The sequence below is a fragment of the Bufo bufo genome, chromosome 6 (genome assembly GCF_905171765.1).
Source record: "Bufo bufo chromosome 6, aBufBuf1.1, whole genome shotgun sequence".
Classification (NCBI taxonomy): Eukaryota; Metazoa; Chordata; class Amphibia; order Anura; family Bufonidae; genus Bufo; species Bufo bufo.
Window position 1 is genome coordinate 326,280,694 of NC_053394.1, and position 20,540 is coordinate 326,301,233.

Sequence of the window (20,540 nt, forward strand, 5' to 3'; positions counted from 1 at the left end):
TACTGTTCATGACAGGCCAGTACAATACACCATTAGTACAACAATAATACAACAGTCACTTGAAAGATTTCACACTTAGGTAGTTGTTATACATTCCGATAGCAGTCGGCACTATGGGGAGCTTACTGTACATGTTGTTATTTTGGACTTCAGTAGAAGTACAGGAAATTTCAAAGCTCCAACTACAGCCAGCATGTTATATTTTATATCTGTGTCAATGTGGAGGAGTTGGAGCACTGTAAAAACTGAGATCTGAATGCTATAAAGAAATATTAAGACATTATTAAGCACCGCATTTTGATCCTATTTAAATGTAAAAAAAATTAAGACTATTCAGAAAATTACGGAAAACAAATGACATAACATCCTGCACGATATTATAATGAATATACGGATATGCACGGCTGCATTTATAAAATCATGGAAAATAATGCAGTATGCAAACACAATATATGGACTAAGCCCTCACTCTGATATTATAAAATCTGAGACTATAATAAAAGTAGGATTTTTGTCTAACCTGTAAGTTCATTGGGGGACACAGAAGACCATGGGTATAGCTGCTGCCACTAGGAGGTGACACTAAGCAAAAAAGTGTTAGCTCCTCCTCTCAGCTATACCCCTCATGCAGACACTGAGCTAATCAGTGTGTACGAAAGCAGTAGGAACAGCCAGGAGAAGCCAACAGAAAACAATAAAAAGTAACGCTGGGTTCACACCAGAGCGTACTGAACGTACGCTCTGTATGCGCGATTGTACTGGCGTTTACTATCGCACCGCGGAGACAAGCGAACGCCCATTGTCGCGCGTTCCCGGAAGTCTATGTACGGGAACTCGCGACACTACGCCCCAAAGAAGCTCCTGAACTTCTTGGGGCGTCTGGCTTTTTACAGCGCGATCGTACGCGCTGTAAAATGCCCAGGTGAGAACCATGCCGATAGGGAAGCATTGGTTTCTCCTTGTTGAGCGTTTTACAGCGCGTAGGAACTCGCTGTAAAACGCTCAAGTAGGAACGCGCTGTAAAACGCTCAAGTCTGAACCGGCTGTAAGAAAGGCAAAGATGGGTCAGAATCAAGAACTGGAGGGACCCATCAAGGAGAGCCAGCAATGTACTTACAGGGTGGGAGCTGTGTCCCCCAATGAACTCAGCGAGAAAAGGATTTTACAGGTAAGACAAAAATCCTACTTTCTTGCTCGTATCATTGGGGGACACAGAAAACCATGGGACGTTAAAGAGCAGTACCATGGGGGAGAAAACAAGATCAGAACGAATCCAAGGCCTGTCATAAGGCCCCGCAATAAGGCCCCGAATTGCGGGGGGAGGACACACCCGTACCCCTGAAAAAGGACAGGAAGAGCCAGTCCTAGGAAGGCCATCCAGAGAGCGTCTGAATACCCAGAAGAAGAACAGCCCCAGGGACATAAGCCACGGCTTAGGAGACTTCGGAAGAAGTGGCGAGCACACCGAATATCCACAAGATGGACAAGAATGAAAATAAGTCAGGCGCCAGAGCAAACAAAGTGACTACGGAATATTCCGGAGAGAGAAAACATAGCCTGGGCCCAGAAGACTTCTAAGGAAGGTAATACCCAAGGACCAGCACCCCCAAACTTACACAAGAAGGGAACGCTGATGCTGTCACCATAGCAGATGGTAGAGGCAATGCACAACATGTGAAGAGAACAAGGCGCTAAATCAGTGCCAGAGAAATCGGTAGGTTATACCAGGTACAGAAAACCAGCACAAAATTCCAGGGGATACCCCACATGGAGGAAGGGGATGTGTCAAGAACCTCTGGTGCCGCTCCCACTGACAATGTGTCCTGTAAGCCAGAACCAGAGACTGTCGGCATTTGAAAGAAGAACGCAAAAACTCCCCCTGGGAAGGGGTCTCACAGTAGTGGCCACAGAACAGGAGTAGCCCAAAAACCTACGGCCAGAGCAAAGACTTCCTCATAGAGGAAGGCCATACCAGCACCCATGACCTCTCCAGAGGGGAGACTCCACCTGAAAATGAGGTCAAACAGCAGTAGCCAACATGAACTGTAGGTAGCTCAATACTCCACTGGGGAAGGAAGAAAATTGGCAACCTGTGCAGACGTTCCACCTACTGAAGGAGTGTGGACGCTGAGCGTGCCAAGGAAAAGCAACAAAATTAGAATGCTCCACATGGGGACTGAAGGCAAGAGGAGAGGCATGTCGTGGTTCCAACACCCTGGAAAGAAAGAGGCTGCCACGTAGGTGCCTGACCCCAATCCGTACAATGACTACCTGAGGAAAAGGATAGTGTAAAAGTAGTCACAGTATCCTGTGGTAGTGCTAAAATACCAACTATGACAGGGGGTAAGGCGATTGTCTGTGTCTAGCAAGGAGACCATCCTTGGAACAAGATTGAATGCGACAAGGGGATAATGCGATAGAGTGGAAGATTCCAGAGGTAGTGGGAATACTCTGCCTAAGGAAAGAGGGGAGCCTGACAAGATATACAGTATTCACTGGAAGAACAAGTACCACTGGTTGTGGAACTACCCGGCCGATGGAAGGAGGGTAATGCTACAGGATCTTACAGTATGCAGGTGTGGTACCCATCTCCACCTAAGAAAGACGGATAATGTAACAGGATAAACAGTTTCCAGTTGTAGTGGAGTTACTCCCCTGACGGAAAGAGGGAAACCCGACAGATGTACAGGGTCCACTGTTAGTGCAGGCACTACTGGTTGTGCAACTACTCAGTCAGTAGAAGGAGGGTAATGCAACAGCATCTACAGTATGCGATTGTGGTGCAACTAGTCCACCTATAGAAGGTGGAAATCCAACCGGACAGAAGATAACATGGATTAGTGCAATTACTCTGCCTGCGAAAGGGGTAATACGACAGAACATATGGTCTCCGGTGAAGGTGCAATTACTCCATGGAATGAGGATAATGTCACAGAATATACAGTACCCAGTGGAAGTGTAAATACACCCACTATGGAAGGAGAGCAATGCTACCGGGAATATATGATCCAGTGGTAGTGCCAATACTCCACCTATGGAAGGAGGGTAATGGTACAGGATGTACAGTATCCAGTGGTATTGTCAGTACTCCGCCTATAAAAGGAGAGTAATTTGACAAGCTATACAGTATCCAGTTGTGAAGCAAATACTCTGCCTATGGAAAGAGGCCTTGCTACCGTATGTATAGGGTCCCATGTGCAAATACCCTGCCTATGAAAAAAAATGGAAGGAGGGTAATGGTCCAAGCTGTACAATATACCATGGTAGTGCAAGTACTCCACCTATGGAGGGGGTAATGCTTAAGGCTGTATAGTATCCAGTGATAGTGCAAGTACTCCGCCTATGGAAGGGGGTAATGCTACAGGATGTACAGTATCCTAGTCGTAAGTAGTTAGAGGTAGGGTGAGTACGCCGCCTATCCATTGCGCCACTGGCTCCGCTGTAGCTGTAGAGAGGACACAGTGTAAGCCTGAACGTGGGGCACTACAAGCACTAAGATAAGCTGGTCACACACTGCTATAGGGGGATGAGAACTAAGCCCAAAATAGGAGCGGAGCTCCAAGGGTTAATAATAATAATAGCTGTGGGAATTACATTTAGCCCCAATGCTATCAACCCTTTTAAGAGTGATAGGTAATTATTTTTCCCCCAGCCACAGAAGCACTGAGGCAAGGAATGGGTTAAGAGGGTTGGGGGCGAAACTCAGTGGGCCGAAGGTATGGGCGTGAAAGTTTTGCGCTCTGAGGGTACAGTCCCCGCCCCCCCCAAAACACTGTGGGAGAACGCGGCACAGCAGGCCGCAGAGCCGGGGCCTCGAGTACAGGTAGGGTGACCTAAAGAACTTTCGGCTGGGGCGCCCAGTGAGAGAATGCAGTGGCCGCCCAAGGAGGCCTGTGAGCGCTGGAGTACCACGGAGCCTGGAGGAAGATGAGGGAGCTGGGGACCGGACTGAGGGCCGGTAAGAGGCCAAGGTTTTGAGAAAAAAAAAACATTTTACTGTGTTCACTTTAGAGAACACAGTAGAAGGGGACCCAGCAGAAGGTTAACCCCTAGAACCTAGTGACGGGAGGAAGGTTAACCCCTTGGGGGGGGGGGGGGGTCAGGGGATGGTGGCAGGGGTCAGCAGGGAAAGCTAGGTAATACTTACCTGGACAGTTTGTTCCCACCCCGATTCTAGCAGTGTCACCTTCCTCAGTGTGCTGCCCCTTGGGGAGGGGGCTACACTGGTAACAGGGGGGACTTCTGGAAGTAGCGGCAAGGTGACACTGTAGCTGGTGGGTAACAGAGGATTTGAGATCCACTGTTCCTCCTTGTCTTCCAGAGGTGGGGAACGAGCAGTGGGCTTGAGGACCCACTGTTTCCCCCAACCCCCCCCCCCCCCCACCCCCTTCAAGTGTGGGGAAAACAGGTGTTTGGAGAACGCCTGTAGTCCGATCGAAAAAAGAAAAATCGGAAAGAAAAAATCTTTGGCAGACCTGCAGGAAAACATGTCTGCCTTCTACGGACACTAAGCTAAAACTTATTAGCTCAGTGTCTGCAAGAGGGGTATAGCTGAGAGGAGGAGCTAACATTTTTTTTGCTTAGTGTCGCCTCCTAGTGGCAGCAGTTGTACCCATGGTCTTCTGTGTCCTCCAATGATATCAGCGAGAAATCTGAGACTCTGAGTAAATATATTTTGATCAAAACACATCCATGCCCGCCTACCCGTGCCAAGTTGGTCTCAGTCAGGCAGGTCCTACTCTAAACCTACCTGTGCCATATTGGCATTTTCATTAAGGAGTGCAGACCCTGCACATATATTCTATTAAGGATCTGCTCTCCTTAATGTAAATGCCCATACGGCATTCGTAGGTTTAGAGTAAGATCTGCCTGACTGAGACCACCTTGGCGTGGGTAGGCGGGCACAGATGTGTTTTGATTAAAATATATTGACTCAGAGTTTCAGATTTTATTATTAGAGTGAGAGCCTAGTTCATATATTGTGTTTGCATAGTGCATTATTTTCCGTGATTTTATAAATGTAGACATTCACTTTAAGGCTTACATCAAAAAAAAAAAAAATCTATAATTTTATTCTGTTAACACTATAATTTAAAGGGGTTTTCCATATTATAACGTAAATAACGTGCAAATAAGTAGAATATGTCATCACTGTATGATTACTGAAGGTCTAATTCAATGGAACCCCATGATCCTGAGAAAGGGGTTTCTGGACAACCACAATAACCAGTGTTGTGGCCTCTTCAGTTTACCATCATACAATGATGGCTTATCCGAGCATTGTGCCATCGCTTTATAAAGGGAATGTGTCAGTGAAATGTTTCATGTCACTATCCATTTATATAATCCTGCAATTCTTAAATTGGCCACTAGGTGTAATAATAGGTCATGATTTCTTGTTCTGGATTCACACAGCCTGATGGTGCAGGCGATTATCGGGAAGTTTTCCTTCTCTACAATTGCCTGCTCATCAGTGGAGGTTAATGCTGTATTTGCATACTGTGATCACATCCACATAACCAGTCATTATCAACACTGACGGGGTTACAGTGACAAGTAACACCTCTGTATAGATAACACAGAATCCACCATTCACAAAAGGTATCTCAGTTTATCAGCTCCCTCCTGACCACTGGACAGGTCCCATAGCATGCCTAGATAACTCTCTCGTATAAATCAGTGGGGTCCCATCCTGACTATGGCTCATGTAGCTACCTTCAAAAGACAGGTCCCGTATTTTAGGCTTAGTGGTCAGTGTGAAAACTGCAGGATTTTTGTATGTTTTGTTTTTAATATAGTGTTATGGCAAAGTAAAAAAATAAAATAAAATTCTTATAAAGTTGTTTAAACATATCGGAGGTTTTTGCATTTTCATTTTTCTTCCCTATCTTCCTTGAGCCATAACTTTTTTATATTTCTGTTCAAATAGCTGTATGAGGGCTTATTTTCTCGTGCATGGCATTGGGGGACACAGCACCATGGGTATATGTCCAACTACCACTAGGAGGCACTAGACACAAAAAAGTGTTGGCTCCTCCCCGTTGGGCTATACCCTTTCCACAGGCACAAGGCTATTCAGTTTTTGTCTAGTGTCCGTAGGAGGCAGACCTGTCCTGCTTTTTTTGCAGGTCCTGCTGTTTATTTTTTATTTTATTTTTTATTCTTTTTTTCTCTCTTCTGCAGGTCTCGGTGATCTCCACCGTTATACCTGCTGCAGGCTGGGGCTCCATCGTGTTCCACTTTAGTTGCCCCCCCCCCCTGCGGGCGCGTACTTCTGTACCATCGCCGGTCACCCAGTCCCCACAGACTGCATCCGCAGTGGCTTGCCGGCATTCCCACGGTTCCCGTGTTGTCTGCCGAAGGGGTGACCCTGCGGCGCCCGAAGACATCAGATGGTGAGTATAGTGAGTATATTCCCCTGTCCCTGCCCCAGGGTTAGGTTCCCTCCTGTGGCCAGGGGGGTGGGATCCACCTTAGCTGGGGGTCCTGGGAAGCTTCCATCTTCCTCCACCTTTCTCTTCCCCCTTGGTTGTTTTTTTCTCTCCTCCCTGGCCACACAGTCTTCTCCTGGGCCTTCCCCGCTACTTTAGTCCCCGGCTTTTGCAGGGACTAGGCCTCATCTTCCATGGCCCGTTCCCGGCTCCCAGGTGCTCTGTTTGCCCTGTTCCGCCCACCCCCAGGCGTCGCTCCCCCGCCCCCTACCCTCCTCACCTAGTTTTGTGGGTCCGGAGGACCCTCGGTCGGTCGCGATTCGCCCCGCCCCCCTCGCTCCATTCCCGGCCGCCTCATAAATCGAGGCCCCGGCTTTTGGGCCTGCTGGGCCGCGATCTTCCCGGCCCCTCCTCCTTGCTTCCCGGGCTTTTCTGACCCCGCCCGGCCCTCGGGAGGGGCTATCTCCTCCACCCTTTACTGGTCTAACGTGGGTTATCTATCCAGTGGATAGATCCTCAGTTTAAAAGAACTGCAGGCCCCCTTTAAGTCATTGTCCTATGTACTGTGTGAAGGCAGCTAAAGCTGTACATAGGGATCACTCAAGTCGTTCCCCCCACCCCTCCTCAATTGCTTCATTTCTCCTGCAGCCTCTATAGCTGCTGCAGCACCTCTTTGGGGAACATGGCATCCGGGTCCAGATATGACAGCCTCTGCTGGCTGCTCTATGAGGGTCTCCTCTCCCAGCCTCTCCTCGGATCGCCACGTGTTTTCACGTGCGTCCGCTGTCTACGAAGGCTGCCATGCGGTCGGCCTGTCCCTGCTTGTGTGCAGTACCTCTTCCCAGACCCCATTGTGTCCCCTGACCAAATCCTTTTGTGTAGGTCCCTTCTGAATGGTCTCCCTCTTTGTCAAAGCCATGGGAACCTTGTCCGACTCTCCCAATCTCTGGCGGAGTCGCTGGACCGCTACCTATCCAATTGCGGCCACCTATGCCCTCCCAGGGTCCTCCCTGCAGATGAGGCATGCTCAGATACCGGGTCCGGCAAGGGGTAGCTCACAGTACAACCTCGGGTGGTCTCAACAGGATTCCACCCCTCCTCGGGTCCTCCCCAGGACAAGCCTGAGGCTGGTGACGAATCCTTTCCTGTCACCCCATCCGTTGCCTCTGGGGACACCTCTGCACCGATTCCCTCGGAACAGAGCATCAGGCGGTCTTCCTCCATACAGAAGCCCTCTGGGAGGTCAAGACTAACGTGCACGGAGGAACCTCTCCTACCCAGGGTTGGTATCCCCTCTAGTGGATTTTCGGATGGCGCTCCCCTGACTGCACAGGTAAGGCAGCCGTCCCCGTGTTTAGCATAATGAGTCACCTACTTGGTGTCTCTGGTACGTACGCCTTCTCCTTAACAGGGGGGTACCTGCACCACTGCCATAGGCTGTACCTGACAAGCCTTCCTGGTTCCCCTATACCAGGGGCTATGCTCTACACATTTGAGAGTGTTTCCACCGGGTCCCCATCCTGGTGCTGGTGTTCGCCACTCTACCTCATAACAGGGGGTCCCTGTTCTAGGCAAGCGCCTCCTGTAGGTTGGTAAGGAAAAGCAATTATATCTGGCTGTTTCCATCCGCCTTGCTCCTTTTCATAGGTAGAGTACCTACACCTACTCCAGATGCTGAAGCCATTACTCCTGGCTGGCTCTATGGTGTTCCATGCGGCACTATTTCTCCCTTCCGGGCGGGATATACAGGCCGCCTTCAATTGCCGTAGCAATTGCTCCTGTCTGTTCCCAGACTTTTTTGCTCCCTTTCATAGGTAGAGTACCTACACCATCTCCGATGCTGTAGCCAATACCCCTGGCTGGCTCTATTGTGTTCCATGCGGCAACATTTCTCCCTACGGGCGAGATATAGAGGCCACTTTCAATTGCCGTAGAATTGCCTCTGTCTGGTTCTAGTCGGCACCAAGCTGCCACCTTGGTCCCTTCATAGGTAGAGTACCTGCACCATCTCCAGATGCTGTAGCTGTTGCTCCTGTCTGGCTTTATGGTGTACCATGTGGCATTTTCTCTCCCTTACCGGACGAGATATTGAGGCCTCCTCCAATTGCCGTGGTCATTGCACCTACCTCATCATAGTGTGCACCAAACAGCCATCTTACTCCCTTCATAGGTAGAGTTCCTGCACAGTCTCTGATGCTGCAGCCGTTACACCTGTCTGGCTCTATGGTGTACTATGCGGCCCTGTTTCCCTTTTTTTCAGGCGAAATAGAGGGCCTCCTTCAGTTGCCATTTCACCTACCTGATTGTATTGTGCACCTGTCTTGTTCTTTGTGGTACCGTGCGGCCCTATTTTCCCCTTCCCGGGCGGAATATAGGTACCATTGCTAACGCGGTAGCTGTTGCACCTCTCTGGTTCTAGGGTGCACCATGTGGCCACATTGCTCCGATCTTAAAGGTAGTACCTCTACCATCTCCAGATGCTGTACCCATTACACCTTTCTGGTCGTATCTCTGCACTACGCAGCCATATTTCTACTTTACAGGTTGAGTACCTGTACCCTCCAAATGCTGTAGCATTCCCAGATTCTGTGGCTATGTTTCCACTCTCCTTAGACATGCAGCCACTTTCCCTATATTTTAGGCGTGTGGTTGTATTACTCAAAGTGCTGGGCCCTATGGTGCAATCTGTGGCCCATACAGTTTCTGTATTACTGGGTGCTTTCTGCCCCCAGGTTCTAATCTGTGCTGGGGATGTTGGTTTCACCCTTTTGGTTCTTCCATACATCTCCGTGCTCAATGGTCTCCTTGTACTTCTCAGGGCACTGTCTACAACAGGCCATCCTGGTTTTGCATGTGCATGGTTACCATATCTGGCAGGGGTGGGCCAGCCCAACCCCCACCTTGTCGGTCTAGTGCTACTTATTATAGCTCCAGTATATGGCTGATCTGTTCTGATCTGCCGGTTGGTCCACATACAACCATGCTCCCTACACCATGGCCAGGTGGTTGTTGGCCTTTGTGCTAGGGTTGCTCTTGCCATCTCTATAAGGTACTACGGTATGCTGGGCTTCGCGTTACCCCATGTTATAGAGGAGTCCTCGCGTTGTTTCCTATTACAGAGTGGCCCATTCCTGGTGGAGTACAGGGATCTCCACTGGATCTTCTACCTTGTTGGGGCACGTAGCTTGGTGAGCACCGGCTGCTGCAGCAGTTTTCGGTCATCGCTGGATGTCCTCCGCCACATGGAATCCTTCTGGGGTCATCTGCATTTTTCGTCGCTGGACGTCCTCCCTGACGGGTCAGGGACAGGACCACTGAGCGCCACACACCTGCCTGGCAGGTAATTTTTCAGCTGATTGCTCTGGCATCGGACAGGGTCCCGTAGTTCCTTCTGGGTCCAGGTGTTCTCGGTATTCCCTTATATTCTCTGCTTAGTTGTACTACATGTCAGAGGGGCAGTCGTTTGCACCTGTTAGGTACTTTCTCCCCCCTGGGAGTTTTCAGTACGCCGGTCGCAGCTGGTTTCTACATTTCTGTGTAGTCTCACCCGTTTTTTTACATGGCGACTTCTGCATTCCTTATGCATATGGATGTCTGTCAATTTAGTGGTACATCCCGAGCTGCTGTACTTGCCCTCTCTGGGACAATGTATACAGTTTGCTAGTCACTGTTCTTGGAATGGCTAGTTGTCCATGGCCAATGTCCCTTCCCCTATGGTAGTTTAATTTCTCCTTTCCTGGATATTCTGGCTTGCGTTGTCTTCTGGTGGTTCAGCTCCTGGTTCCTTGTGAGCCCATTCCGGGTACTCCTTTCTGGAGTCCCTGTCCCCGTTCATTTGACCACTCAGGTTCTGCATGACAATCGTTTTTTTGGGGGGGTCGGGGCCTGGGTTGATTGTTCCCTTTATGGGTTCCAATAGCCTTGTGGTCTTCTTGGGATTCGTGTCTCTTTTCCCATCCTCCCACGTCAAGTACCTGGTATTGAGTGGTTTAGCGCTACGGTTTGCAATTCCGCCGTATGGTCTCCTTCAGGAGGGACCTCCTCCTGTTGTAGAACCTTTCCTCCTTAGGCTGTTGGAGTACTCTCCTTCTACTTCCATGTCTTTCAGTCCAGTGTGTCCTGCTGAGATTTCCTGGGCCTGTATCTGGTTCCTTTTTTCCCTGATGCTTCACATGCCCAGAGTTTCCTCTGGTCTTACGCTTCACAGTGATATCTTGTTTTCTGAGGCTCGAGCCTCGTCTCCTGTTTTTGGGACGCAGGTCTTACTCCTTTTTCCTGGCTTTTACCTACAACCCCCTCCTTCTGCAAGGGTTGGCGGTTTCCTCTAGCAGCCTTGGGTTTTCGCCTTTTAAATAGGGCGCTTAACTTCATCACCTGCCTTGCGGTGAGGAAAGACCTGCTCCCTTCACATGTGAGCCTTGCTATGGCTTCACTCACTCGTTTGGCTTCCAGTACTTCCTTGTTTCCTTTCTCCCCTGGCCTGTCAGGGGTTGGCCACAGGTTTTTTCGCTCTTTGGGTCTGAGACAATTTAGAGCGTTAGGTAGTCCCAACACGCGGTGCTGTCCTAATTTTTTCTCCAGCCCTTGGCTGAGCTCGGTGTTCCCTTTTGCCGCCTTCTTGCATCTGGGATTTTCTTCCAGGCATTTTTCCTGGGGTGCTGACAGTCTTCACTGATTCTTCCTTGAGGTTTCTTCCTTGTTATGGAACCTCTTGCCCATTCCGTGTTTTCTCCTGTTGGGTCACATGGTTCTCCTGCACCTGTATACCCAACCGGTGGCATGGCTGTTCTTTTCCCACCCTCGGGGACTGCTTTTGGACGTCCCATGGTGCTGTGTCCCCCAATGCCATGCACGAGAAAATTTGATTTTTTGTACTCACCGTAAAATCCTTTTCTCGTAGTAGGCATTGGGGGACACAGATCCCACCCTATGTTTTCACTTCCGATTTTCTGGGCTGGTCTTTTGATCTTTCCCGGTACGGGAGTTGTTGGTTCCTTGCTTTTTTTTCTCTCTCCTACTGCTTTTGGTACAAACTGAATAGCCTTGTGCCTGTGGAAAGGGTATAGCCCAACGGGGAGGAGCCAAACCTTTTTTGTGTCTAGTGCCTCCTAGTGGTAGTTGGACATATACCCATGGTGCTGTGTCCCCCAATGCCTACTACGAGAAAAGGATTTTACGGTGAGTACAAAAAAATCAAATTTTTTGCTGGACAAGTTGTACTTTCTAATGCCACCATTAATTATGGCATACAGTGTAGTGGGAAGTGGTAAAAAAAATCCAAATGTGGTGGAATTGGAAAAAAAATATGCAATTCCTCCATTTTACGGGTTTTATTTCCACGGCGTTGCGTTTGCGGCAAAACTGACCCATGTCCTTCATTCTCTGGGTCAGTACGATTACAATGATATTTATGTCTAAATAGTGTAGAAATAAATGTAAACTTTCAAAAAATGTTTTTACATCACCATATTCTGACCTCCATAATTTGCGGGATCTGTAGTTTTTATTGATTACATTTTGGAGTGTGTGTGAATTTCTGATCACATTTTTTTGGGGTTAGAGAAGCAATGAAAAAAATGCCAAATTGGCCAGTTTGACCCTTTTTTCTGTTACGCCATTCGCCGTATTGGAAAAATATTTTTATATTTTAATAGTACGGGCGTTTTTGGTCACTGTGATACCCAAGATGTTTATATTTTGTGTTATTTAGGTATATATTTTTTTTATTATACGGCAAGGATGATGGGCAATTTAAACTTTTTATATATTTTTTATTTTTTTATATATTTTTAAAGTTTTTTTTTTTACTTTTTTGTAATGATTTTGAAGTCTACAAAATCTATTTTTTAAATTTGAACAATCATGTATTTTTAAAATTAATTTATTGCTGTCTATTGCTCATTTCTTATGTTGGCCTGCCACCTGGTGGCTAAAATAGGCCACATAGGATGCCGGTAGCACGAGCGTCCAGGTTTTTGACGTTTCACTTGATCATGGCATCTAAAGGCTTAAATTACCGCGATCGGCATTATTGCCGGTCGCGGTAATTAGCCACAGGTCTCTGTTGTTTGAAACGGCAAATACCTGCCGGCCATGATGCCCCCGCTGCACATGAGATCAGGCGCCATGTTTGCCTATTGCTCCAGCGACGTACATTAAACAATAGGTGATTTTCTGATGACACATCCCCTTTAAAGTTTCAGTTGTATGTAGCTAAGCTTGCTATTACATGATTATAATTTATTCTTGGCTGTCCCAGTGACATTTCCCATCCAGTCACACAATCCCAGTGGAATTTCTCGTCTAATGGGGCCACAAACACATTATCTTGAAAATCTTTAGGGACTGATGCAGTCCAAAACTTTTCAATTAATGTTGCTAAAAAGTGACAATTTCTTTGCTTTTTTTTTTTATCCTTGTACAGGTAAAATAATGAGACGAGTGTTAAGAAAAATTGCCAGAAACGATCGAGAACTGGGAGACACGTCAACCCTTGCAGACACAACAGTCATACATCAACTGTTTGAGAACCGATGTAAAACTATTCACTAGGACATAAACAAGAATTCTGTAAAGGGAAATCTAATGATAATCCCAGGGATGAGTTACCGTAATGCCTCCTGGGTGTTGCAGCCATATAATCATTTGGGTGTTGATAAGGGATATCGTGTGTGTATATTTTGTGTTTCATGACTGGCATTTTATTTTATTTTTTTACAAGTATATGTTACGGTAAGTAGTTTCCATGCTACAATCTGTAACATCAAAGCTTGATGTACTGGATTAGTCCATGATGAATCAGAATGAAGAAAACTGGTTATACACATTGGTGAACTATGCAAGTATGCATGAAATTATTCCATGGGATTACAGAGGACGTACCTGGTCTCCTGATATGTTTTAATATATATTTATATGCCTTTTAAAATAACACATCTGGACCATCTTTTCTTGAAACTGTGTTGTTATTCCTCCTGGAAATGTATGGATAAATCAGCAACTGTCTTTTACCATTCCCCTTAATACAGTAAGGTGTGTGTGTGTACAGATAACAAGCTATTTACAAGAGGAATGGTAATACCTGGTCTTCATTTTTCTTCATACAGCAGCAGAAATGATGGTGGAATGGCTAAATTCAGGATACCTAAAAAAAAATTATGCTCCAGAATTGTTATTTTATGGAATTATGGCATAATTAAAACAGGAAAAGGGACAGGTCCTTTTTTAAAGGGTTATTTCCAGTATCTGATATGCCATAAAAAACAGACAGGTCACACCTTGAAGACCTGCACCTGTGGAGAACAGGGTCCCCTGTCCTACCTGGATAGGCAGCCGCCTCCTGATATACTCTAAATGTCAGAGTTCGGAATACAGATTTCTCTGGGTTCTAGTTTTTACAGTGAGCACTTCCATGACAAATGATTTTGATGTGACCATTTCAGTTTTATGGAACCATAGGAGAGATATTTTTGTATAAGAGGGCAACAGACAATGGGGCTTTTTTAATAGCCAATGAATAGGGACAGTCAAGAAATAGGACATGTCATTTTATACCACCAAACGGACCCTATTGAAATCAATGGAACTATTTTTAATGGCCGTTAGACAGGAGTGCACCCATCGTGGCTGTTAAAAACAGGTAAACTAGTGGAAAATGGCTTTTTAGGGGGTTGAAATAAATAAAAAAAATGACTCACCTCATCTACTTGCACGCACAGAGTCCGTCGCTCCTATCTTGATGCAGTAGGACCTGTGCTTCCAGTGTGATGTCACCATGCTCTCTCAGCATGATCGCCGGGAGCGCATGGTAATGTCATCACCCTGGGAGCGCAGGTGCTTAAAGGGGTTATCCGAGTAATGGGAAAAATAAAAAATGATAAAACGCATCAGGATATACATTAGTTAAGCTTCATTTCTTAAGAGAAAACCCATACTTACACCTTTGAATGGTTCTGTTATTCAGGCTTTGTTTACATGCTGCAGCAAAGTTGTGGGGAGTGTACCAACAATGCCCGAGCTCTCCCTCATGATTATTTGTGGGCGTGAATCATCTGACCTTCCCCTCACCCTGCAATGCATATATATACCGATCTGTATCTCTATCTATCTATCTATATATAATGAACTATATATATGATGACCTATTGATCAATATCAGATGGCCCCCTTTAATCCAGGTCATCCCCTTCATTGTGCCCTGAGTTCCCACCGGCATATACACCGGAGTCTTCACTGGCCTGTGGGGTAATAGCAATTCGCAGGCCCGAGCTTTGGTTACCGGACATTGTATTTTCACATGGCTGCCGGCACTGGTAAGGATTGTCCATGCGCCATCCCTCACTGGAGCTGCGGCAGCCAGAGGAGGGAGAGGGGCAGGCACAGAGCCAGGCCACTCCCTTAGGCAGGGGTAAAGCCTGTACAAAAAACGTCACCACAGGGAGCCTGGTGGATGATGTTGCGGGTCACGTGACCTGCCTCAGCTCCGCAGAAACAAGATAATATAGATAAAAGAACTACATTAGAAAGGTACTATTTGATAGGTTTAAAGGCATATGGGAATATATTTATATAACTCAGACAACACCTTTAAAGGCTATGTACACCATTAGAGGAATTTTTTTATGCATTTTACTTATTTTGGGATAAGGGGAGAGAAAATTCATATCCTGCTACTAGAAAAATTCGGCCCTGTACAGAAAAACGGCTTTGTATTAAAGACCAATTTAAAAAAAGATTTTTAGCTCAAAATGAGTACAATGCAATCATTTTAAAAAATTTGCCCCCAAAGGTATACATAGCCTTTTAAAGAGGACCTTTCACCAGAATAAAACATCTAAACTGACTATACAGACGTGTAGAGCGGCGCCCAGGGATCCCCCTGCACTTACTGTTATCCCCGGGCGCCGCTCCGTTCTCCCGGTATAGCCTCCGGTATCTTCATAGTTAGGTTCCACCCAGTTGAGCCTGCCGGGGTCTCCTTCTCCCAGGCTGTAGCGCTGGCCAATCGCAGCACTCGGCTCATAGCCTGAGAGAAAAAAAAACTCTCAGGCTATGAGCTGAGCGCTGCGATTGGCCAGCGCTACAGCCTGGGAGAAGGAGACCCCGGCAGGCTCAACTGGGTGGAGCCTAACTATGAAGATACCGGAGGCTATACCGGGAGAACGGAGCGGCGCCCGGGGATAATAGTAAGTGCAGGGGGATCCCTGGGCGCCGCTCTACACGTCTGTATAGTTAGTTTAGATGTTTTATTCTGGTGAAAGATCCTCTTTAAGCATCAAGAGAGAAGCAACTGCCTCTGCATGTGTAAGTGGATGAGGTGAGTATTATATTTTTTTTCGACTTTAAAAAACCCTGCACATTACTACTGCTGGGAGTCACTATGGGGGCATTATGGATTTAAATAAAAATATATATATATGAAAATCATCCATTTTTAATGGCTGTTAAAAACAGATGCAAAGCGTCCTTTAAAAATAGCCAGACAGTAAATAGATGTAAAAATGATTGAAAAATGGTGATGAAAAACACCGATCAATTGTTTGAAGAGGAAGCAGTGCTCCATGCTAGTGCTACTTTCTCTTCATTACATTGCCCATCATCTCGGAAACAGTGTAATAATAGGTACATGCTCCATTCACTTAAATGGAGCAAGCACTTGTAATTACACTTTACTACCGCTCCATAGGAGACAGCGCGCAGTATAATGACCAGGAAGAAGCGCTCGCATGGAGCGCTGCCTCCTTGTCAAACAGCTTATCGCGGAGGTGCTGGGTGACGCACCCCCACCAATCGGATATTGATTATAAATTGCTGCACAACCCCTTAAGTGTATTGCTTTCTCCCTGGCGAGCTGCTACTTCCTCTGCAGAAGCATGAAATGAAGGATTCGTCTGGGTTTGAACACCACTAATAAGCTCTCAACCACAGATTTTAGATTTGTATGTAGGGCATAGTCATGTAATACTATATACATATAATAGGGACCTTCTGACGTCCCCCATAAAAACAGAAATAAAATAGACATCCAAGTCTTTAAATGGAAGCTGGGCCTAGCATTCCAGTACCTAGCAGGTTTTAATTTTTGTTTAGAATATAGCTTGGCACTTATCTTGGAACCCCTAAAGACTGTATTCATTTCAGGCGTTGGTTGCCAGCTTTAATGTGGATGGGTTTAAAGGTTAAATCTGTTGAGATCTATTTCCACTGGTGACCATTTTCCCTCTGTTAATAGGGTTCTCACAGAATAGGGTAAAAAAAAGTTTCCCTCTTGCACTGTTTTCATACAAGAGGGTCAAAGTACATGTATCTGCTGCATTAGGGCTCGTTCACACAAACGTATACGGAACCATTCATTGCAATGGTTGCACAAAAAAAACTGAATGTACTCCGTATGCATTCCGTTTCTGTTTTTCAGTTCCATTAAAAGATAGAACATGTCCTATTATTGCCCGCAAATCATGTTCCCTGGCTCCATAAAAAAAAACTAAACACATACGAAATGTACTCTGTATGTCATACGTTATGTTTTTGCGGAACCATCTATAGAAAATTTTATGCCCAGCCCAATTTTTTCTATGTAATTACTGTATATGCCATACGGAAAAACGGAACGGAACCGGAAACACTACTGAAACAAAAAACAGCCTGCAAAACACTGAAAAAGCCATACAGTCGTGTGAACGAGCCCTTAAATGGAGGTCTCCTCCAGATATCTATAGAAAGTGAGAGGTTATGAGCATTAGATCCTGGGAGATAATTTAAATGATGGGCATTTTATTGTGTGATTGTTGAACAGCTATTTTTGTATTTTCCATCAGCTATTTTCATCTTCATATTTAAAGTTAAAGGGAATGTGTCATCAGAAAATGACCTGTTTAAATCATGCTTTTATGTTAAACGTATGTTTTTAAAGAATTTTTGGCAATGTTATTTTGAATTTTCCATATCACCATCTATATTAAAAAACAAACAAACATAAAATCCTGCCGTTTTCACACTGGCCACTAAACCTTTACTGCAGTTATCTGCTCATCATTACAGGTAGAATATACAATGACAGATATCACATATATATTTACAAAGAGAGAGATAACACTGGATCCACCATTCGCAATAGGTGATATCACAGCTTACCTACTCCCTCCTGACCAGTGATGGTCAGTTCACAGTGTTCGCCAGCGAACACATGCGGGCTGCCATCTTGACTCACCCGTCCGGCGATGCACAGGTAAGCCCTTACCTGTGCCGCGAGCCGGTCTGAAATCAAATGCAGTCACCGGGAGCAGGCAGTTCCGAGAACAGCCGCCGGGGGCCTTCATCGGGCTGTTCTCGGAACTGCCTGCTCCCGTAGACCGCATTTGATTTCAGACCGGCTCCCGACACAGGCAAGGGCATACCTGTCCATCGCCGGACGGGTGAGTCAAGATGGCAGCCCGCATGTTTTCGCTGGTGAACACTGCGAACTGACCATCACTGCTCCTGACCTCTGTACAGGTCACATAGCATGTCTAAAAAAAACTCTCCGGTAGATGTTAGTGAGGTCCCCTTCTGAACATTGTGTCTCTGGCCCATGTGGCTGCTGTAAAAGCATATCTGAATACTGTTAAGAACAGGATAGCCGCCCCATGTTCAAACGTTAGAATAAGAGAATCTGCAGTCTGAAAAATAAAAACCGGTTAGTAAAAAAGAATATGTGCAATCTGGTTTTAACTGGCACAAAAAATATTGGTGACCCATTCCCTTTAAACAACACCTGGAAAGCCACAGGTAGCTTTCATGTTGTATATATTTAGATTTTCTTGAATGTACTACTGCCATTATTAGATGTAAACCGTCCTTGGAATCGTTATTAAAACATGCCTCTGGAAAAAAATGTGCTTAGATCTTCATGATCAGTACTTGTGTGTTGCCTTTCCCTTCAAAGCTCAGCTGTTTGTGCAGCAGAGGTCTGTTCCTTCCCAATTCAGTAACAAGGTTATTATTGTGTGCCATGTTATCCATACAGTGGAGCTGCAGTCCAGTCCTGGTCACTCTGCCTACAAGCCTCCTGGCCCACATTAAATTGGCCACCCCTCCAATCTCACTGCATAGAGACAGAGCAGCATTAGCACTTATTCAAGACTTTGTGTCTCTAGAAAGGAAAGTTAAAGGTTTTGTCCTAGTTATGAAAAAAAAGGTGCCCCCTTCCCCAAAAGCTGGAATGGGCATAATAATAAAAAAGAACATATACTTTCTGGGGGGTTTTTTCCACCCTCTGTTACTTGCACTACTACTATTCTGATCCATCCTGTATGATTGGATGCTGTGACCGCTGCAAACAATCACTGATCACAGTGGTCATGTGCCATATGATGGGCATGTCATCACTGCAGCCAAAAATGATGATGTCATGGCTATAGCAATGAGGAGGAATGGTACAACAGCAGTAGGTCAAATAAGTACAGTATCTCACAAAAGTGAGTACACCCATCATATTTTTGTAAATATTTTATTATATCCTTTCATGGGAAGATCAATGTAAAGTAGTCAGTGTACAGCTTGTATAACAGTGTAAATGTGGTGTGCCCTCAAAATAACTTAACACAACCATTAATGTCTAAACCTCTAGCAACAAAAGTGCGTACAACCCTAAGTGAAAATAGCCAAATTCCGCCCACAGCGTCAATATCTTATGTGACCACCATTATTTCCCAGCACTGCCTTAACTCTTTTGGGCATGGAGTTCACTAGAGCTTCACAGGTTGCTACTGGAATCCTCTTCCACTCCTCCATGACATCACGGAGCTGGTGGATGTTAGAGACCTTGTGCTCCTCCACCTTCTGTTTGAGGATGACCCACAGATGCTTAATAGGGTTTAGGTCTGAAGACATGTTTGGCCAGTCCAGCACCGTTATCCCCAGTTTCCAGAGGGAGGGGATCTTGCGCTGCTTCAGTATGTCACAGTACATGTTGGCATTCTTTATTCCCTCAATGAACTGTGGCTCCCCACAGCCGGCAGCACTCATGTAGCCCCAAACCATGACACTCTCACACTTGTCTTTGTACTCCTCACCTGGTTGCCGCCACACACACTTGACACCATCTTAATCGAAAAAGTTTATTTTGGTCTCATCAGACAACAGGACATGGTTTCAGTAATCCATGTCCTTAGTCTGCTTGTCTTCAGCAAAATGTTTGCAGGCTTTCTTGTGCAGCATTGTTAGAAGAGGCTTCCTTCTGGGACGACAGCCATGTAGACCAATTTGATGCAGTGTGTGGCGTATGGTCTGAGCACTGACAGACTGACCCCACCCCCCCTTTTAACCTCTGCTGCAATGCTGGCAGCACTCATATGTCTATTTTGAAAAGACAACCTCTGGCTATGACGCTGAGCATGTGCACTAAACTTCTTTGGTCGGCCATGGCGAGAACTGTTCTGAGTGGAACCTGTCTTGTTAATTTGCTATATGGTTTTGGCCACTGTGCTGCAGCTCAGTTTCAGGGTGTTAGCGATATTCTTATAGCCTCGGCCATCTTTATGTAGAGCAACAATGCTTTCTTTAAGATCCTCAGAGAGTTCTTTGCCGAGAGGAGCCATGTTGAATAAACTTTCAGTGATCAGTATGAGAGAGTGTGAGAGCGATAACACCAAATTTAACACACCTGCTCCCCATTCACACCTGCTACCTTGTAGTCACATATCACCAGGAAGGGAAAATGGCTTTTTGGGCGCAGTTTGGCCATTTTCACTCAGGGGTGTACTCACTTTTGTTGCCAGCGATTTAGACATTAATGGCTGTGTGTTGAGTTATTTTGAGGGCACACCACATTTACACTGTTATACAAGCTGTACACTGACTACTTTACATTGTATCAGTGTCAGATCTTCTGTGTTGTCCCATGAAAAGACAGAATAAAATATTTACAAAAATTTGAGGTGTGTACTGACATTTGTGAGAATACTGTATGTTTTATTAGTGATTAGCTAAACACTAAAACTGATATTTGTTTTGTAAGGGTGGCTGCATACAGTGCAGATTTATTTGCAGAAAATTGGCGTGAAATCTGCACCAAAACTGCACAAGACTTGCCCAATATTTATCATGTTTTTTGTGTGGATTTGAAAATTA

The 20,540-nt window shown here is 45.9% G+C and overlaps 1 protein-coding gene across 4 annotated transcripts in view; it reads left to right on the forward strand.

The window, feature by feature from the left end:
* The window catches only part of ACSS2 (acyl-CoA synthetase short chain family member 2), an 83,871-nt gene extending 69,605 nt beyond the window's left edge, over positions 1–14,266 (forward strand). For all 4 annotated transcript variants that reach the window (XM_040434940.1, XM_040434944.1, XM_040434942.1 and 1 more), the window contains one exon: positions 12,856–14,266. In XM_040434940.1, coding sequence (XP_040290874.1) covers positions 12,856–12,983 — 128 coding nt within the window. In that variant the 3' untranslated portion in view covers positions 12,984–14,266. The remainder of the gene's footprint in view (positions 1–12,855) is intronic.
* Positions 14,267–20,540: the final 6,274 nt, after the last annotated feature.